The 12,283-nt window shown below is 47.1% G+C and overlaps 1 protein-coding gene across 4 annotated transcripts in view; it reads right to left on the reverse strand.

Annotated features, from left to right (window-relative positions):
• The window catches only part of POU6F2 (POU class 6 homeobox 2), a 473,745-nt gene that overhangs the window by 19,482 nt on the left and 441,980 nt on the right, over positions 1-12,283 (reverse strand). For all 4 annotated transcript variants that reach the window (XM_088018442.1, XM_088018441.1, XM_028108923.1 and 1 more), the window contains one exon: positions 6,083-6,289. In XM_088018442.1, coding sequence (XP_087874568.1) covers positions 6,083-6,289 — 207 coding nt within the window. The remainder of the gene's footprint in view (positions 1-6,082; positions 6,290-12,283) is intronic.

Here is a 12,283-nt window from a genome sequence, read left to right on the forward strand (position 1 = left end):
AGACAAGAGAAGCCACAGCCCAGATTTAATAAGAACCTTCAAGAATGAGGAGGACATAATGACTGCCTGAGTGTTACTGAGCTGCTCGTTCCACTGTGGGTAGGACAGGACCCCAGATCTTAGATTTGATAAGATTTAGGGTTTATATCAGGACAAGCTAGCTTGAAAAATTTTGAGGACCTGAAACATGATATTTAGTGGAGATTTGAATTATCTTTTGTAAGGCTTGAAAAAAGCAAGGAGGGAGCTGTCCTTTTGGCAGGGTCCAGGAGACTCCCTGGATTTTCTTTCTTTCTTTTTTTTTTTGAAGATTTTATTTATTTGACAGAGAGAGACACAGCAAAAGAGGGAACACAAGCAGGGGGAGTGGGAGAGGGTGAAGCAGGCCTCCCCACTGAGCAGGGAGCCCGATGCAGGGCTCGATCCCAGGACCCTGGGACCATGACCTAAGCCGAAGGCAGACGCTTAACGACTGAGCCACCCAGGTGCCCCCACTCCCTGGATTTTCCTCCTAGTTCTCTCCATGACTGGGAAGTGGCTCTTTAACCTGCACAGGAAGAAGAGCCCCAGCTGTAAGACTCCCTCAGATACTTCCTGTCTGTAGGGGAGTGAAGCCCCGGAAGCGGAAATACCAGTGGGCTCAAGAAAGAGAGCAGTCACACCAGACACTCAAGGCTGCGGGGAAGTGAGGAGAGGCAGCGTGGGGGCAGGATTCAGGAAGACACCGCACACGGGCAGGCAAGGCCAGTGGCAGTCCTAAAAAGCACTGGGGACACACAATGATGGGACAAAGCAGAGCAGAAAACCAGGGATTACATGGAGTTGAGGTAGTAAGGTTGGGAGAGTGCGGTGGGTGAGAGGAACGGGTTAACATTCACAAATGAGATGAATAGAGAAGGCAATGCTGTGTGGGAGCCCCTCTCAAGCTGCGGTCCCTAACTTGGGAACATACTGCAAACTGACAGGAGGCACAGAACTGGAAAGGCACAGAAAGGCCTGGGCTGGGCTGCTCTGGAAGCATGGCTCTGGGATGCTGGTGCAGCGATTCAACCGAACATCACTGACTGAGCCCCCACCATGGGTGGGGTCCTGAACCAGGCTGAGTCAGCCAGCTCCCTGTCTTTCGGGTGTAGATACCTAATGACAGCCCAGGTGATGAAAAGGAATGGAGCAGGGGGGAAAGCAGAGAGGAGGGAGCTTGTAGGGAAGCTTCGAGAAGGGGGGATCCGGGACAGAGGGACGGTGGCCAGAGTTTGCCAGACAGAGACGGTGGGAAAGGCATTCCAGGCCAGGGCACTGTCAGCTGGGCTTGGCAGGGAGGGACGAGGGGAGACCAGAAGGGCGAGACACCCAGTTGTGTGGCTGGAAGGTCAAAGGGCTATTTTGTGTTGGAGTTGCTGATACACACGTTGCATCCATCTAGGAAAACTCCTATGCTATTTCAGATCCCTTGTGGGTGGAAATGCCTCATTTATGTCTCATTGTGGGTGGCTCTAAGAAAGAGATCGGGAACCACTGTGATAGGCAGGCAGGGGCTGGGAAAGGCAGTTGATTTTCAAAAACAGGTAAGGGAGTACATTTTGTACTTACTTGAAAAGCAAATGAATGGATTTGGATAATCAGATGGCATTTTGAGGAGCCGATTTAAATGAACTACCTTCCTTTGGTTTCCTATAAAGGCCAAGATTACTCTTTGAAGAGAAGTTGCGTGCCTTCATAGAGGACAGTCTCCAAGGATTACAGCTACAGCCTTTAATTTCTGAAAATTTTCATTGCTTTGATTTTACAAATTGCAACATTTTCCCTTTCAAGTGTCTCTACCCTCTTAATGGTGCTACAAACTCCCGCTAAATTTTGTTGGAATTTAGTCAAAGGGAGAAAAAATATACACAAAAATGATGTCTGTGCGGCTACGGAGAAATCATTAATTCACGGTCAGGGGTTGTAAGGGCAAACCAGGGGATGTGGGGCCCTCTCACTTTGGTGGGGAGTTCGCCATAATCCACAGTAGCTGCAGAGTCTAATGGAGGGAACAAAAGCTTACTTTCAAAATCCACCAAATATTTTTGTATTAAGTAGCTTTTTTTTCATGCCCAGAAAGATACTTCTATCTTTCTTGGTTTCTTTTTCTTTTTTTTTTTTTTATCTAGTCTTCTTCTGACTTTTATTCTCTTGTATTGCTCACCAAGAATCTCTGATGTGATACTGTGAAGGCTGAATCTAGTGCCATTGAGTCTTGGTATATATTTTAAAAATATATTGCTTGCATTCCAGATGATAACTTTGCAGGTTCTCAATCTTTTATCATTGGAATAAATCATCATCAAGAGTAGTTGAGGGTCCACTCTTAGATTTTATTCAGGTTCCTTTAATTAATGCTAGGCAGATGTAAAAATGAAGTTAAGATGTAATTTTTTCATTAAATTAAAACAAGTCACCCCGGGTAATCTGGTCCAAGGTACTTTACTCCGTGAAAGTGAACTCCCTTCTGAGTGTGAGTTAGGGAACTTTCTGCTCCTGTAATTTATGACGTATTTTACTGTTGGAACTATGCTCTTGTGAGAGCAGGCATTTGTCATAAATCACATGAAAAAATAAATTGAGAAACTTCTCTACTGTATGATAGAAATCCTTTATTTTTTAGCGGTTGTCTGTATTATATTTCTTCAATGTAAAGGGTAGTATTTAAAGAAAAAAATTGAAGACTACTATCCTTATGCCTCCAGCTCTGGGCTTTTTACTTGTGGACTCTTGGGCATTTTATGATCTCAGGATCCCAGCTTTTATATCCAGGACTCAGACTTGCGCATCTCCTGTCAATTCACCCAACTTGTTAGCACTCTACTATATGTTCCGGGGTGCTTCAAGGTGTTTCAGAGCTGGTGCCAAGAAATAACAATAGCCATTCGTTTCTTTCCACCATTTCCTGATATTTCTAACCAGGTTCCCCACTGGTTCCCTCGATCTTTCTGGGACTAGAATAGACCACGTGCACATGGCTGCAACAAGAAGGACGGACCCGGGGGCGCCTGCTGTGACTTGGACATTCAGGAAGGTTCGTATGCCACTCTTCTCCAGCTGTGTTCACATGTCCTCTCAGCACTCATGTACACCGTCCAGGACAGTCCTGCTTTCTGGGATGCTGCTCATAATTGACACGAAGTGGACTTGCAAGGCACACCCCCAAGGGGCTGGCTGTTTCTTACCAGTTACTAGCTCTCCAGTTCTACTGTGAAGAAGATAGTCATGGCCGTTAGAGCAGCAGAGGACCACATGTTCCCACAGTGGCAGAAATGGATCAATGATGTCTACTTTGGACAAAGAGTGGAGGAATGGCACCATATCTGCCTTTTTTTGGGGGGCCATTTCTTGCCTAGGTCCTTCTCCTGGATTAAAACCATCCTACCTCAAATCTAGAGCTGTAATTTTATGTAACTGGAATCGTCTATCACCTACACGCCCTCCTCTGAAATCCAAGGTGAGAATGAGAGCTGTTTTGTATTAAATGTTGATGATTTCTAATTAATTCATCACCTTTGTGGCAATTTACAACTTGGCTTTACTGACAGAAATAGTTTTCAGCAGATTGTATGAAAAGAGGCTGATCTCATTTTTCCCCCTAGAGATAATTTTAGCATAAGTTTGAACACATAGAAATAGGTCTTAAAAAGCCAATAAAAGATAGAGGCTCTTACCTTATTTAGGGAACCATTTAGAAGGTAGAGATGGCATCTTGTAAATAGTAAAAGAAATAAGCTAGCTGAGAGATAGGGGTGAGGAGAGGGGAGCGAAGTCCTCAGTGATATATCTGGCAGGGAGTGAGCCACTGAGTATGATTAAGCTGAGGAAGAAGAGGGGTGCTGGGAGCCTTGGCTCTCCAGGCAGTGGTTTAGATTTGGAGGGAGAACCATAGGGCATTAAGACCAGAGCCCCCATCTCTGGGAAGTGTGTTCAGACCTGACTTGGTTTTACCTAGTGTTCACTCCTCAGTGGAAGAGGTAGCCTTGCTTGATCTACTCATAGATCCCCTCACTGCTTCCTCATGGCATTTACTATAGATCTCAGGTACATATTTGTGCAAGTCTTTGATGAATGTCCATCTTCCTCGCTAGACTGTGAACTCCATGAAGGAAGGGCTCATGGTATCTGTCATGTCCACCAGCCTAGCTTCCATGTACAGTGCCTGACAAATGGCAGGTGGTCAATAAATATATATACTAAACAAATTTTTAAAAATATTTATTGAACAAGCAACTGGATTTTCCAAGCACAGTCTTCGAGTGCCACCAAGAGTGGGTTGTATGCAGGGTTGGATCAGAAGCCAAATGGCTGAGATCTCTGGAAAGACACTTCTACTTTGTTACAGACAAATGATGAAGAACTGAGCAGTGCTTTCTTCTTCCTTTTTCCTTCGTATTTTATTTCCTTGCTAGACGCTTTACGTTATAGTTTTCCAACAACCCGTGAGGCCATCTACTCAGTCACGTACTCACTGTTAATATTTATCTTCTCCTCCCATCACCTTTCTTGTTAGTGCACCCTTCAACTGCAAATCTGAGTCTTAGCCCTTCCAACTTTTGCTTCTTGACTCACCCAGCTGCTGGTTTCAAAATGTTTCAAACAGAGCAGCTCCAGACTTTAAAGCGTTACAACAAAGAAAGAGAGGAATTGATGTTTCTCCATTGCTTTACCTGATTTCATCTCTGTAGCATTTGACACTGTGTCCACTTCCTACTTTTAAAAAACTCTTGGATGCTAGATCGTGACCCTCTGGATTCCTCTCCTCCTTAACTGGCCACTTCTTCCATCTCTCCCTTCCTCTTCCATTCCTTAAAAGCTGTTTCCCCAAGTGACTCCTTCATCTTCCTTCCTTTTCTCGCTCCTCCTGATTTTTTCTGGATGTTGGATTTGTTCTCAGCTATACCGTATGCACTCGTTGACTCTCAGATCCTGTCCTGGATGCTACTACAATTCCAGACCCTTCGTTTCAGCTATCCAGCGCATGCTTTCATAAATTCCTCTTTGTGTTTTGCTATAGTCTCTTAAATGGTTTGTTTACAATAGATGTTTCACCACTTCAGCTCAGCCTCCATCTGCTCCCCGAGTTAGAGTTGTTTTCTTGAAAAATGAAGCTGAGCATGTCATTCCTCCCTCGGAATACTCTCACAGATTCCCAAGCCTGCAGAGTAGATGGTCATCACCATCATCATGACTATGTAAGGGCTTCCTGTGTGCCAGGCACTAACCACTTCATATAGATTGACTCATTGAATCCTCACAACCACTCTGTGAGTCAGGTACTGGTTATCCCCATTTTACAGATGAGGACACGGGCACAGAGATGATGCATGATGTGTTCAAGATCACACAAAGACGAAGTCCATCCTTTCCAGCTTGATTATGGAGCCCTTTCCATGACTGTCCTCAGCGCCCCCTGCACTCCAATCACATGAGCCTTTCTTCTGTTTCACAACACTCCATCCTCCTTCATATTCCCCTGGCTTTGCACCTGCTGTTCCCGTGGCCTGGCGTACTGTGATCCCATCATTGCTCCATCTTCATTCAACAAGACTCAGTCCCCAAATCATTTTATCTGTGAGAACTCAAAACTCTTCAGTCAAAGTTGGCCACTCCCATCTCTGTGATGATATTAAACTTTGTATACACCTGCCCTCTTATGGGATAATCCCTGCTTTATTGTGCAATGGAGTAATTTTTTTTTCTCATTTACAGTTAAGGCATAAATGGTCTTGGTTTCTTCTTGAACCCTTTTAAAATTGTCTGAAAATTAAGTACCATCAGTGTCAAAGTAAGGACGCATCACTATTGAATTGTAGGCCACTATTGGTTTATAACTTAATATATTCATAGTTTTGGATTAGAGAGCTAGCTCTTACCTATATTCTCTAAGAATGAAAAAAGAACTACTTGCCTTTTGAAATTATTGATATGTTAGGATTCAGGTTGGAATATTTTGTGATTTAAAAATTATTCTTCATTGATTGAGACCAAACAGAAGATGAGCGGTAAGGAAGGGGGGGTTGTCCAGGTAGCCACGGCTGCCTGGACTTGGGGCCGTTACCTGCTGGCCGGGCTTGATGGGTGAGAGTGTGATGCCCTGGGTGTTGATCACTGGGAGGATCTGGTTCCCGATGACCGTGGCAATGATCTGGCCCTGGGCGTTGGTCAGGAGCTGGGGGGTGATGGGCTGCACTTGAAGGCCCTGAGTGCCGCTCGCCGCTTGGCTTGATGGCCCTGGATTCGGCATCAGAGGAATGGTCCCAATAATCTGCAAGAGACGGGCCCAAAGGTGAGGTGCTGGGCTCTGCTCTGGGTCTGCACATGCAACCGAAGACCACTCATGCCCTGCTCTGTGCAGGATGCTCCCGAGAGCCCATCGAGAGACCATGGTGACCAGATCTGGAGATGTGGGTGTGGAAGACAGTGGCAGGGCATGAGCATCTGCAGGAGAGATAAGCACACATGAATGGGGTGCATGGAAAGGCAGGGGAAAGCATCTTACTTGAAAGTAAAACCAAGCTTCAGTGAGGACACAAACCTGGGATTTCACAGACATCTGCTTTGTTGTCTCAGAACCAGCTAGAAGATGGACTTCTCGTGGCAACCAAGACCCTCGTCTAGCAGGAGAGCCACATATCTTCCCCAGATGAGCCCCTCAGACCCAGCGTGCTCCCTCACATCCTTTCCCCTGCCTTGTCCTCATCTATTGTCTCCATCCCTGCATCCTTTTACCTTTCATCCTACTCCTCCCTCAAGGTCCTTGGCACGCCAGCAAGAGTGCACCTCACCACCCTGGTTCTGGCATCAGGGAGACGGGATTCCATTCCCAGCTCTGCCACCTACCAACTCAAGGAGCCTCAGCTTTCTGAAGGCTTGAGAGAATTGGGATCACAAACAAATGCTTGCAACTCTAAAACAGAGTTGGAATGGCAACCGAAGATGGAAATTTTGAAAATATGCCTTTTAGACAATGTGTTTGAAACTGGATCTTAAGGGTTAGAAGTTCAGGGCTTCTGTGGCAGGTGGCAGATAAGGTTTCTGCTTGCATCTAGTGGCTTGGGCTTCAGTGAAGGGATCAGGCAGAGTGTTGCAGGAGGGACCTCGCTGGACCCACTCACGGTGCTAAGGAGGAAGGGCGCATAGGCAGGATAGCAAATGGTCAGGGTGTCTCTGAGATCTGGAAACATAGATCACATTCATATGTTGCCAGTACAGAATGAAAAGATGATGTGTTTTCCAAAGTTACGGACTCTTCTAGGGGAGTTCACGGAGCTGGTGGTTGGATGCTTTCCCCTCCACACGGCACGGGATGGTTCAGCAGCGCTGCTCTTTGAGTCACCTTCCAGGGTCCCCTCCCAGATGCGAACTGTGGTAATGCAGCCTTGGGGCCACCAAGACATATTCCTAATACTGTCTCCGGAAGTGCTTTTACATCCACGGTTTCATTTCCTTCCACGTTCTTACGTCCGCTAGCAACTGCACATTAGTCCCGCCCCCTTTAAGTGGGTAAGACCGCGTAGGCTCACCTGTCACTTGATGTAGGTGCTGGTAAGTGACAGAGCTGGAGTCCAGGTCCGCTGAGCCCCAGATGGTGACTCTTCCATCATGTCATCTGGTTCCCACCGCATGGAGGACATTGGCGAGGACCCACTCTTAGGGAGGGCACGGCATCCCGTTTGTAATTTCCCTCCAGACAACACGCTGCTTGTGGTCTGTTTATAAATGCTTCTGTTTTCTGCCCCTGCAGCACTCCAGAGGGGGCTTTGGACACAGGTTCTCCACACATGTCTTTTGAATGAATGGCTTCTAGACTCTGCTATCACTAGGATTCCAGAAGCAACAAGAACCACAGGAGAACCCCAAGAGCGCACCTTTCATTGCGGAGGATCACAATGGAGGGAGCGCCCCCTTCTCACTAGGCCGTTGCTTCCACAGCAGAAGCCCCCGTGGGATGGCGCTGCTGGAGGAGCTGTGTGCATGCTAAGTATTGGGGGCAGTTGTCCGTGGATGCCGATGAAGGTCACGTAATGACTGCGAAAGCGATCAGCAGGCTCTTAGAGAGTCCGTAGCTCTGCGGGTCTCCCTGAGCAAGCCTGTGGGGTCCGGGCTGCAGCATCAGCAGTGAGCCCGTCCCAGCAGGCCCAGCCAGCAAGATCAGGAGTCCACATGGATAGATGAGAGCACTTAAGTACTGCATTGATGAGTGGCCTTGCAGGAAGCAGCTTAGGCTTCAGAGGCTCTTCCTCTGACCCCACAGGCAGTGTGGAGAGGCCGGGGGAACAGGGTCCTCTCCCACACCCAGTCTGACTGGTCCACTCTGGCCTCCCCGTGTCTTCGGCCTGAGAAGTCCCACTCCATTGGACTGGCCTGAGTTGAAAGCCAAGAGAAGCCGATTCATTTAGGTGGCAGGGTTGTGGGTTCTATTTTAGGCAGCATGTCAGCGTGTTTAGGAGCCCGTGTGAGTAAGTAAGCCGGGAGAAGGCTTCCGCTGAGGCACAGTGCCTGACAGCTACAGAGCTCACTGTGATGCTGGGAGGCATTCTGCTCTGAGAAGATTGACACGAGTCTCTGCTCCCCTCGCAGTAATGAGATGCTTGGCCTGCTTTCCCGCTGGAAAGAGGAAAGGCAAATGCAAACGACTCACCAGCCTTTCCTGTAAGTGCATCCTCGCTCCAAACACTGTGCTTGACATTACTAAAACATGGGGCCACTTACGTCTCCTCCCCCACCAGCTCCTCTCTTCTTTTGGGGCCCCCAGCATCACTTGTGGAGGGCAGGACAGCACTCATGTCAGAGCCAGAGGGATCTGGGACTGCACGGCTGGAGGGGCCCTTTAGCAAGGAGGGTTTGTCTGCCAGCTGGGGGGGTGGGGTTGGACAGTTCCGAGGTCTGGAAGCCTTCTGTGAAGCTGTGCATTTCTCATTCTTGTTCCCCTTTGCAGGGGAGTTGGGATGACCATCTGGGCACATCATGAACTTGGCAGTGCACTATGGGGGTTTCCTAATATCCCCCAGCGTGCTCCCATTCATCGAGGGTAGAGATGATCACACACTGTGTTGTCTACAAATTCCCAGATGTGCCTGTTTTGCTTCGGTTGGCCCCGACTCCTCTCAGCACTTCCACAGACCTCACCAAAACGCTTCCTCGGATCCTGACGCCAGAGAGATCTCAACAAGGAAGCCAGAGATGCCGGGGCAGCCATGGTATGAGGCCCTTGGCACTTGCGTAAAGTTGGCAGTTTTACTTGTGGAAATTGTATTTGAAATTAGAGGCCTTTTGATATTCAAGGGAAGTATTTACATCTACACATATTCCAAGGAAATCAGGAAATTAAAACTGATCTTTGATGTTAGGAGAACTCTGACTGGAGGGCAGAGAGAGAGAGGATGCTTCTGAGAGCTCTGTAGCCCGAAGACTAGCCTTTGGAGTTTGCATTTCTGGCTCCCAGAGCTCAGGATTTGCAGCTAGGAGAGTCCTGATGGAAAGATGTGTTGCTGAGCGAACAAGGCCAGCCAGTAGACTGTGACTCCTGGTCAAGGCATTAACTATACGAGAGAACTGACTTTGGCAGAGCAGCCTGCTGCCTGCAGGCTCTTTTCTGCAGGGAGTGTGGCATCACACGCCATGGAGAAGACCAAGAAGATGCAACTGGGGGCAGAGGAGGGGGCAACAAGGCAGGCACATTGCATGCCAAGATTCTATCAATTCAACAGAGAAATGATAAGTACCAAACAAGTGGCAAGCACTACCTGATAAGAATCTCTATATCCATGTGATGAGTGCTCCAAGGCATACTGGGAATGAATGAGCGCTATTGGAGGAAGAATGATGAGGGTGGTTAAGGGAGACTTGACTGAAGAAATGGGGGCAGGGCAGACCCTCAAGCATTGGGTGGGATTCAGGAGGGCAGAGAAACCATTCCAAACGAGAGACTAGCTGGATGGTGCACTGACTAGTTTTCAAGCAAGACAGTTGAGACAGTGGAGCAGGGACAGGTCAGCATGGAAGGTGTCAAATCCCCTCCAGGCAAGGGGATTCAAGGATGGTTTTTGAGGGGGTGGAAAGGAGCACAGAAGTGGAACTATTTCTGGTGTGAAGACAAAGGTGTGGATAGAAGAGACTGAAGCAGTGAGAGACTCTGGAGAGGAGCTCAGTCACCCGGATGCTATTGTAGTTGGCTAAGGGTGAAGCAAAAAGCCTCCATGAATCCCTGACAGAGGGGTTGCTGGATTCGTTGACTTCCACTGCAATTCAAAACGCATGGCCTACTTTATGCCTTGGTTGCAACATTAGAAATTTTTGGGTGAAGTTATTGCCCCATCAATCCCACAGCAAATAGCTCAGGCATCATTTGCAATGATCCTTGATGTCTTTGCCCTGGCCCTAACAGTAATGACTCATCTTCTCATGAATGCTTTAACCAGGCCTGGGCCCTTACTTGTATTGTAATGATAACTTGTGACCTAAAAGAGCTCTGGCCTCTTCGACAGGGGACTTCCTTGGTTGTTGTTGCTCGTGTCCACCTGTCTTTTTCCTTGGAGGAGTTATGAGCATAAACCACAACCTAAAATGAAGTGTCATAAGAGCAACTAAAAAATATAGTTAAAATGACTACTAGTGTTCATTAACACATCTATCCCTGTTTCCGTAGAAGTTTGGGTGGCTTACACATAAAAGTGACTGTTGTTCATTCAGTGGCAATTAGGACTTTAGCCATCATAAAGATTATCTTGGGACTGTAGCAAATCTCAGCAATTTGGGGTCACCGGGTTATCATCATAGTGCCCTTACGGACGTCGTGCTAGCTGAGGTGCTCAGTAGGGACGAATTAGGACCGATGGAGGATAATGTGCACTGAATTTATTCACTGCCCACATGTGGTGTCCTCAGCCGCAGCCGATGCTGGCATCACTGAAGCCCAGGGCACCCAGACAAGTCATCTGATGGGCCACAGGTAATTGTCTATGACATGCTGTTAAACTCTGCCTCGGAGAATGTGTTTGCAGATGTCAGAATGACAAGTAATTTTGTTGCACATATCTTTAAGAAAAGGAAATCTGTCCATACTGTAAATCGGTGACTTTCTCAGCATGTTCAATCCATCCGCAGAGACAATTCTTTGCCAAATATTTGTGTAACCTCAGCATTTTTTGGTCAAGAGGCTTTTGTTAACACTAGCATCGAACAAAGAGCACCGGAGAGCCAGGGAGCGGGTGGTGAGCGATCCCCAGGATGGAAGCAGCCCATCACCTTCCCCTTCCTCTGTGGTCTGGCAATAGCCATTCTCTCTCTTTCTCTGAAGGAGGATTTTGTCTTCTTTATATAACATAGTCAGTGATCTCACTTGCCTCCAGTTGTAAGGTTAAACCCACTTAGAATTATTTTGGCAGCTCTGGTTAGGATGTTGATTCCACGAAAGGTAGGAGAAAACAATTATTCTCCAAACAAAATTTATTTTTCCGAGATGCAGTCGTGCCTTCTTGCATTTGGCTCTGTCCAAGATGGGGAAAAAGAGAGGCATGGATATTGAGAGGGGCTTTAGCAGAGAATCTGAACCAGAGAAGAGTAAAAGCATGAAGATAAGCAGATGATGGAGCTCAAAAGAGGGAGATGCTCAACTAAGGACCCTTGGCTTTAATCTTGGAGGCAATGCCAATCAGTTGGCTGTGGCTTCCCCGAACTCTGGAGGTCTCAGGGTTTGGGAAAAATACAGCACCACTAGTGACTAACAATGTCTGGCTTGGGTATGGGCATCGGGAATGGCAGTGCCTAAAAATGGCATCACCGAAGCCCAAGAGATGAGACAAATTATCTTAGAGCAATTTGCAAGAAATGGATGACACGTAGCTCTTTAATGAGCAACTGTGAAACAGAATGTCTTAAAAGGTGTACGTTTTGACGCTTGTGTTATGGGTATTGAGAGGTGCTCTACCCCTGGGAATATCTATCTACTCAATGTTTCCCGCTGTCAGTTAGAATTAGGATCCCCGTTGGATGCTTCGCTATTGGTTTTCGATTTTGGAAACACACTCACAGACAAGAGTAAAGAATTAGAGGTGCCAGGATCTTCACAGTGTCACTTGCGGTCACATTGGGAGAAGGATAATTTGCATGAAAGCCGGATGTTGTAAAGACAGCAAATAGCATCAATAGAAACAATCCTCTTCTCTGAAATCTTCTTAAGAGCCATTAAGGATCATTCTCCTTAATAGAATTTAGGATAGGTCTATAGAGGAATAAAATTCTCCACTGGCCAGGTTCA

The sequence above is a fragment of the Eumetopias jubatus genome, unplaced genomic scaffold, assembly GCF_037043125.1.
Source record: "Eumetopias jubatus isolate StellerSeaLion01/CBP00866 unplaced genomic scaffold, mEumJub1_p1.0 scaffold_14, whole genome shotgun sequence".
In the NCBI taxonomy this organism is placed as follows: domain Eukaryota; kingdom Metazoa; phylum Chordata; class Mammalia; order Carnivora; family Otariidae; genus Eumetopias; species Eumetopias jubatus.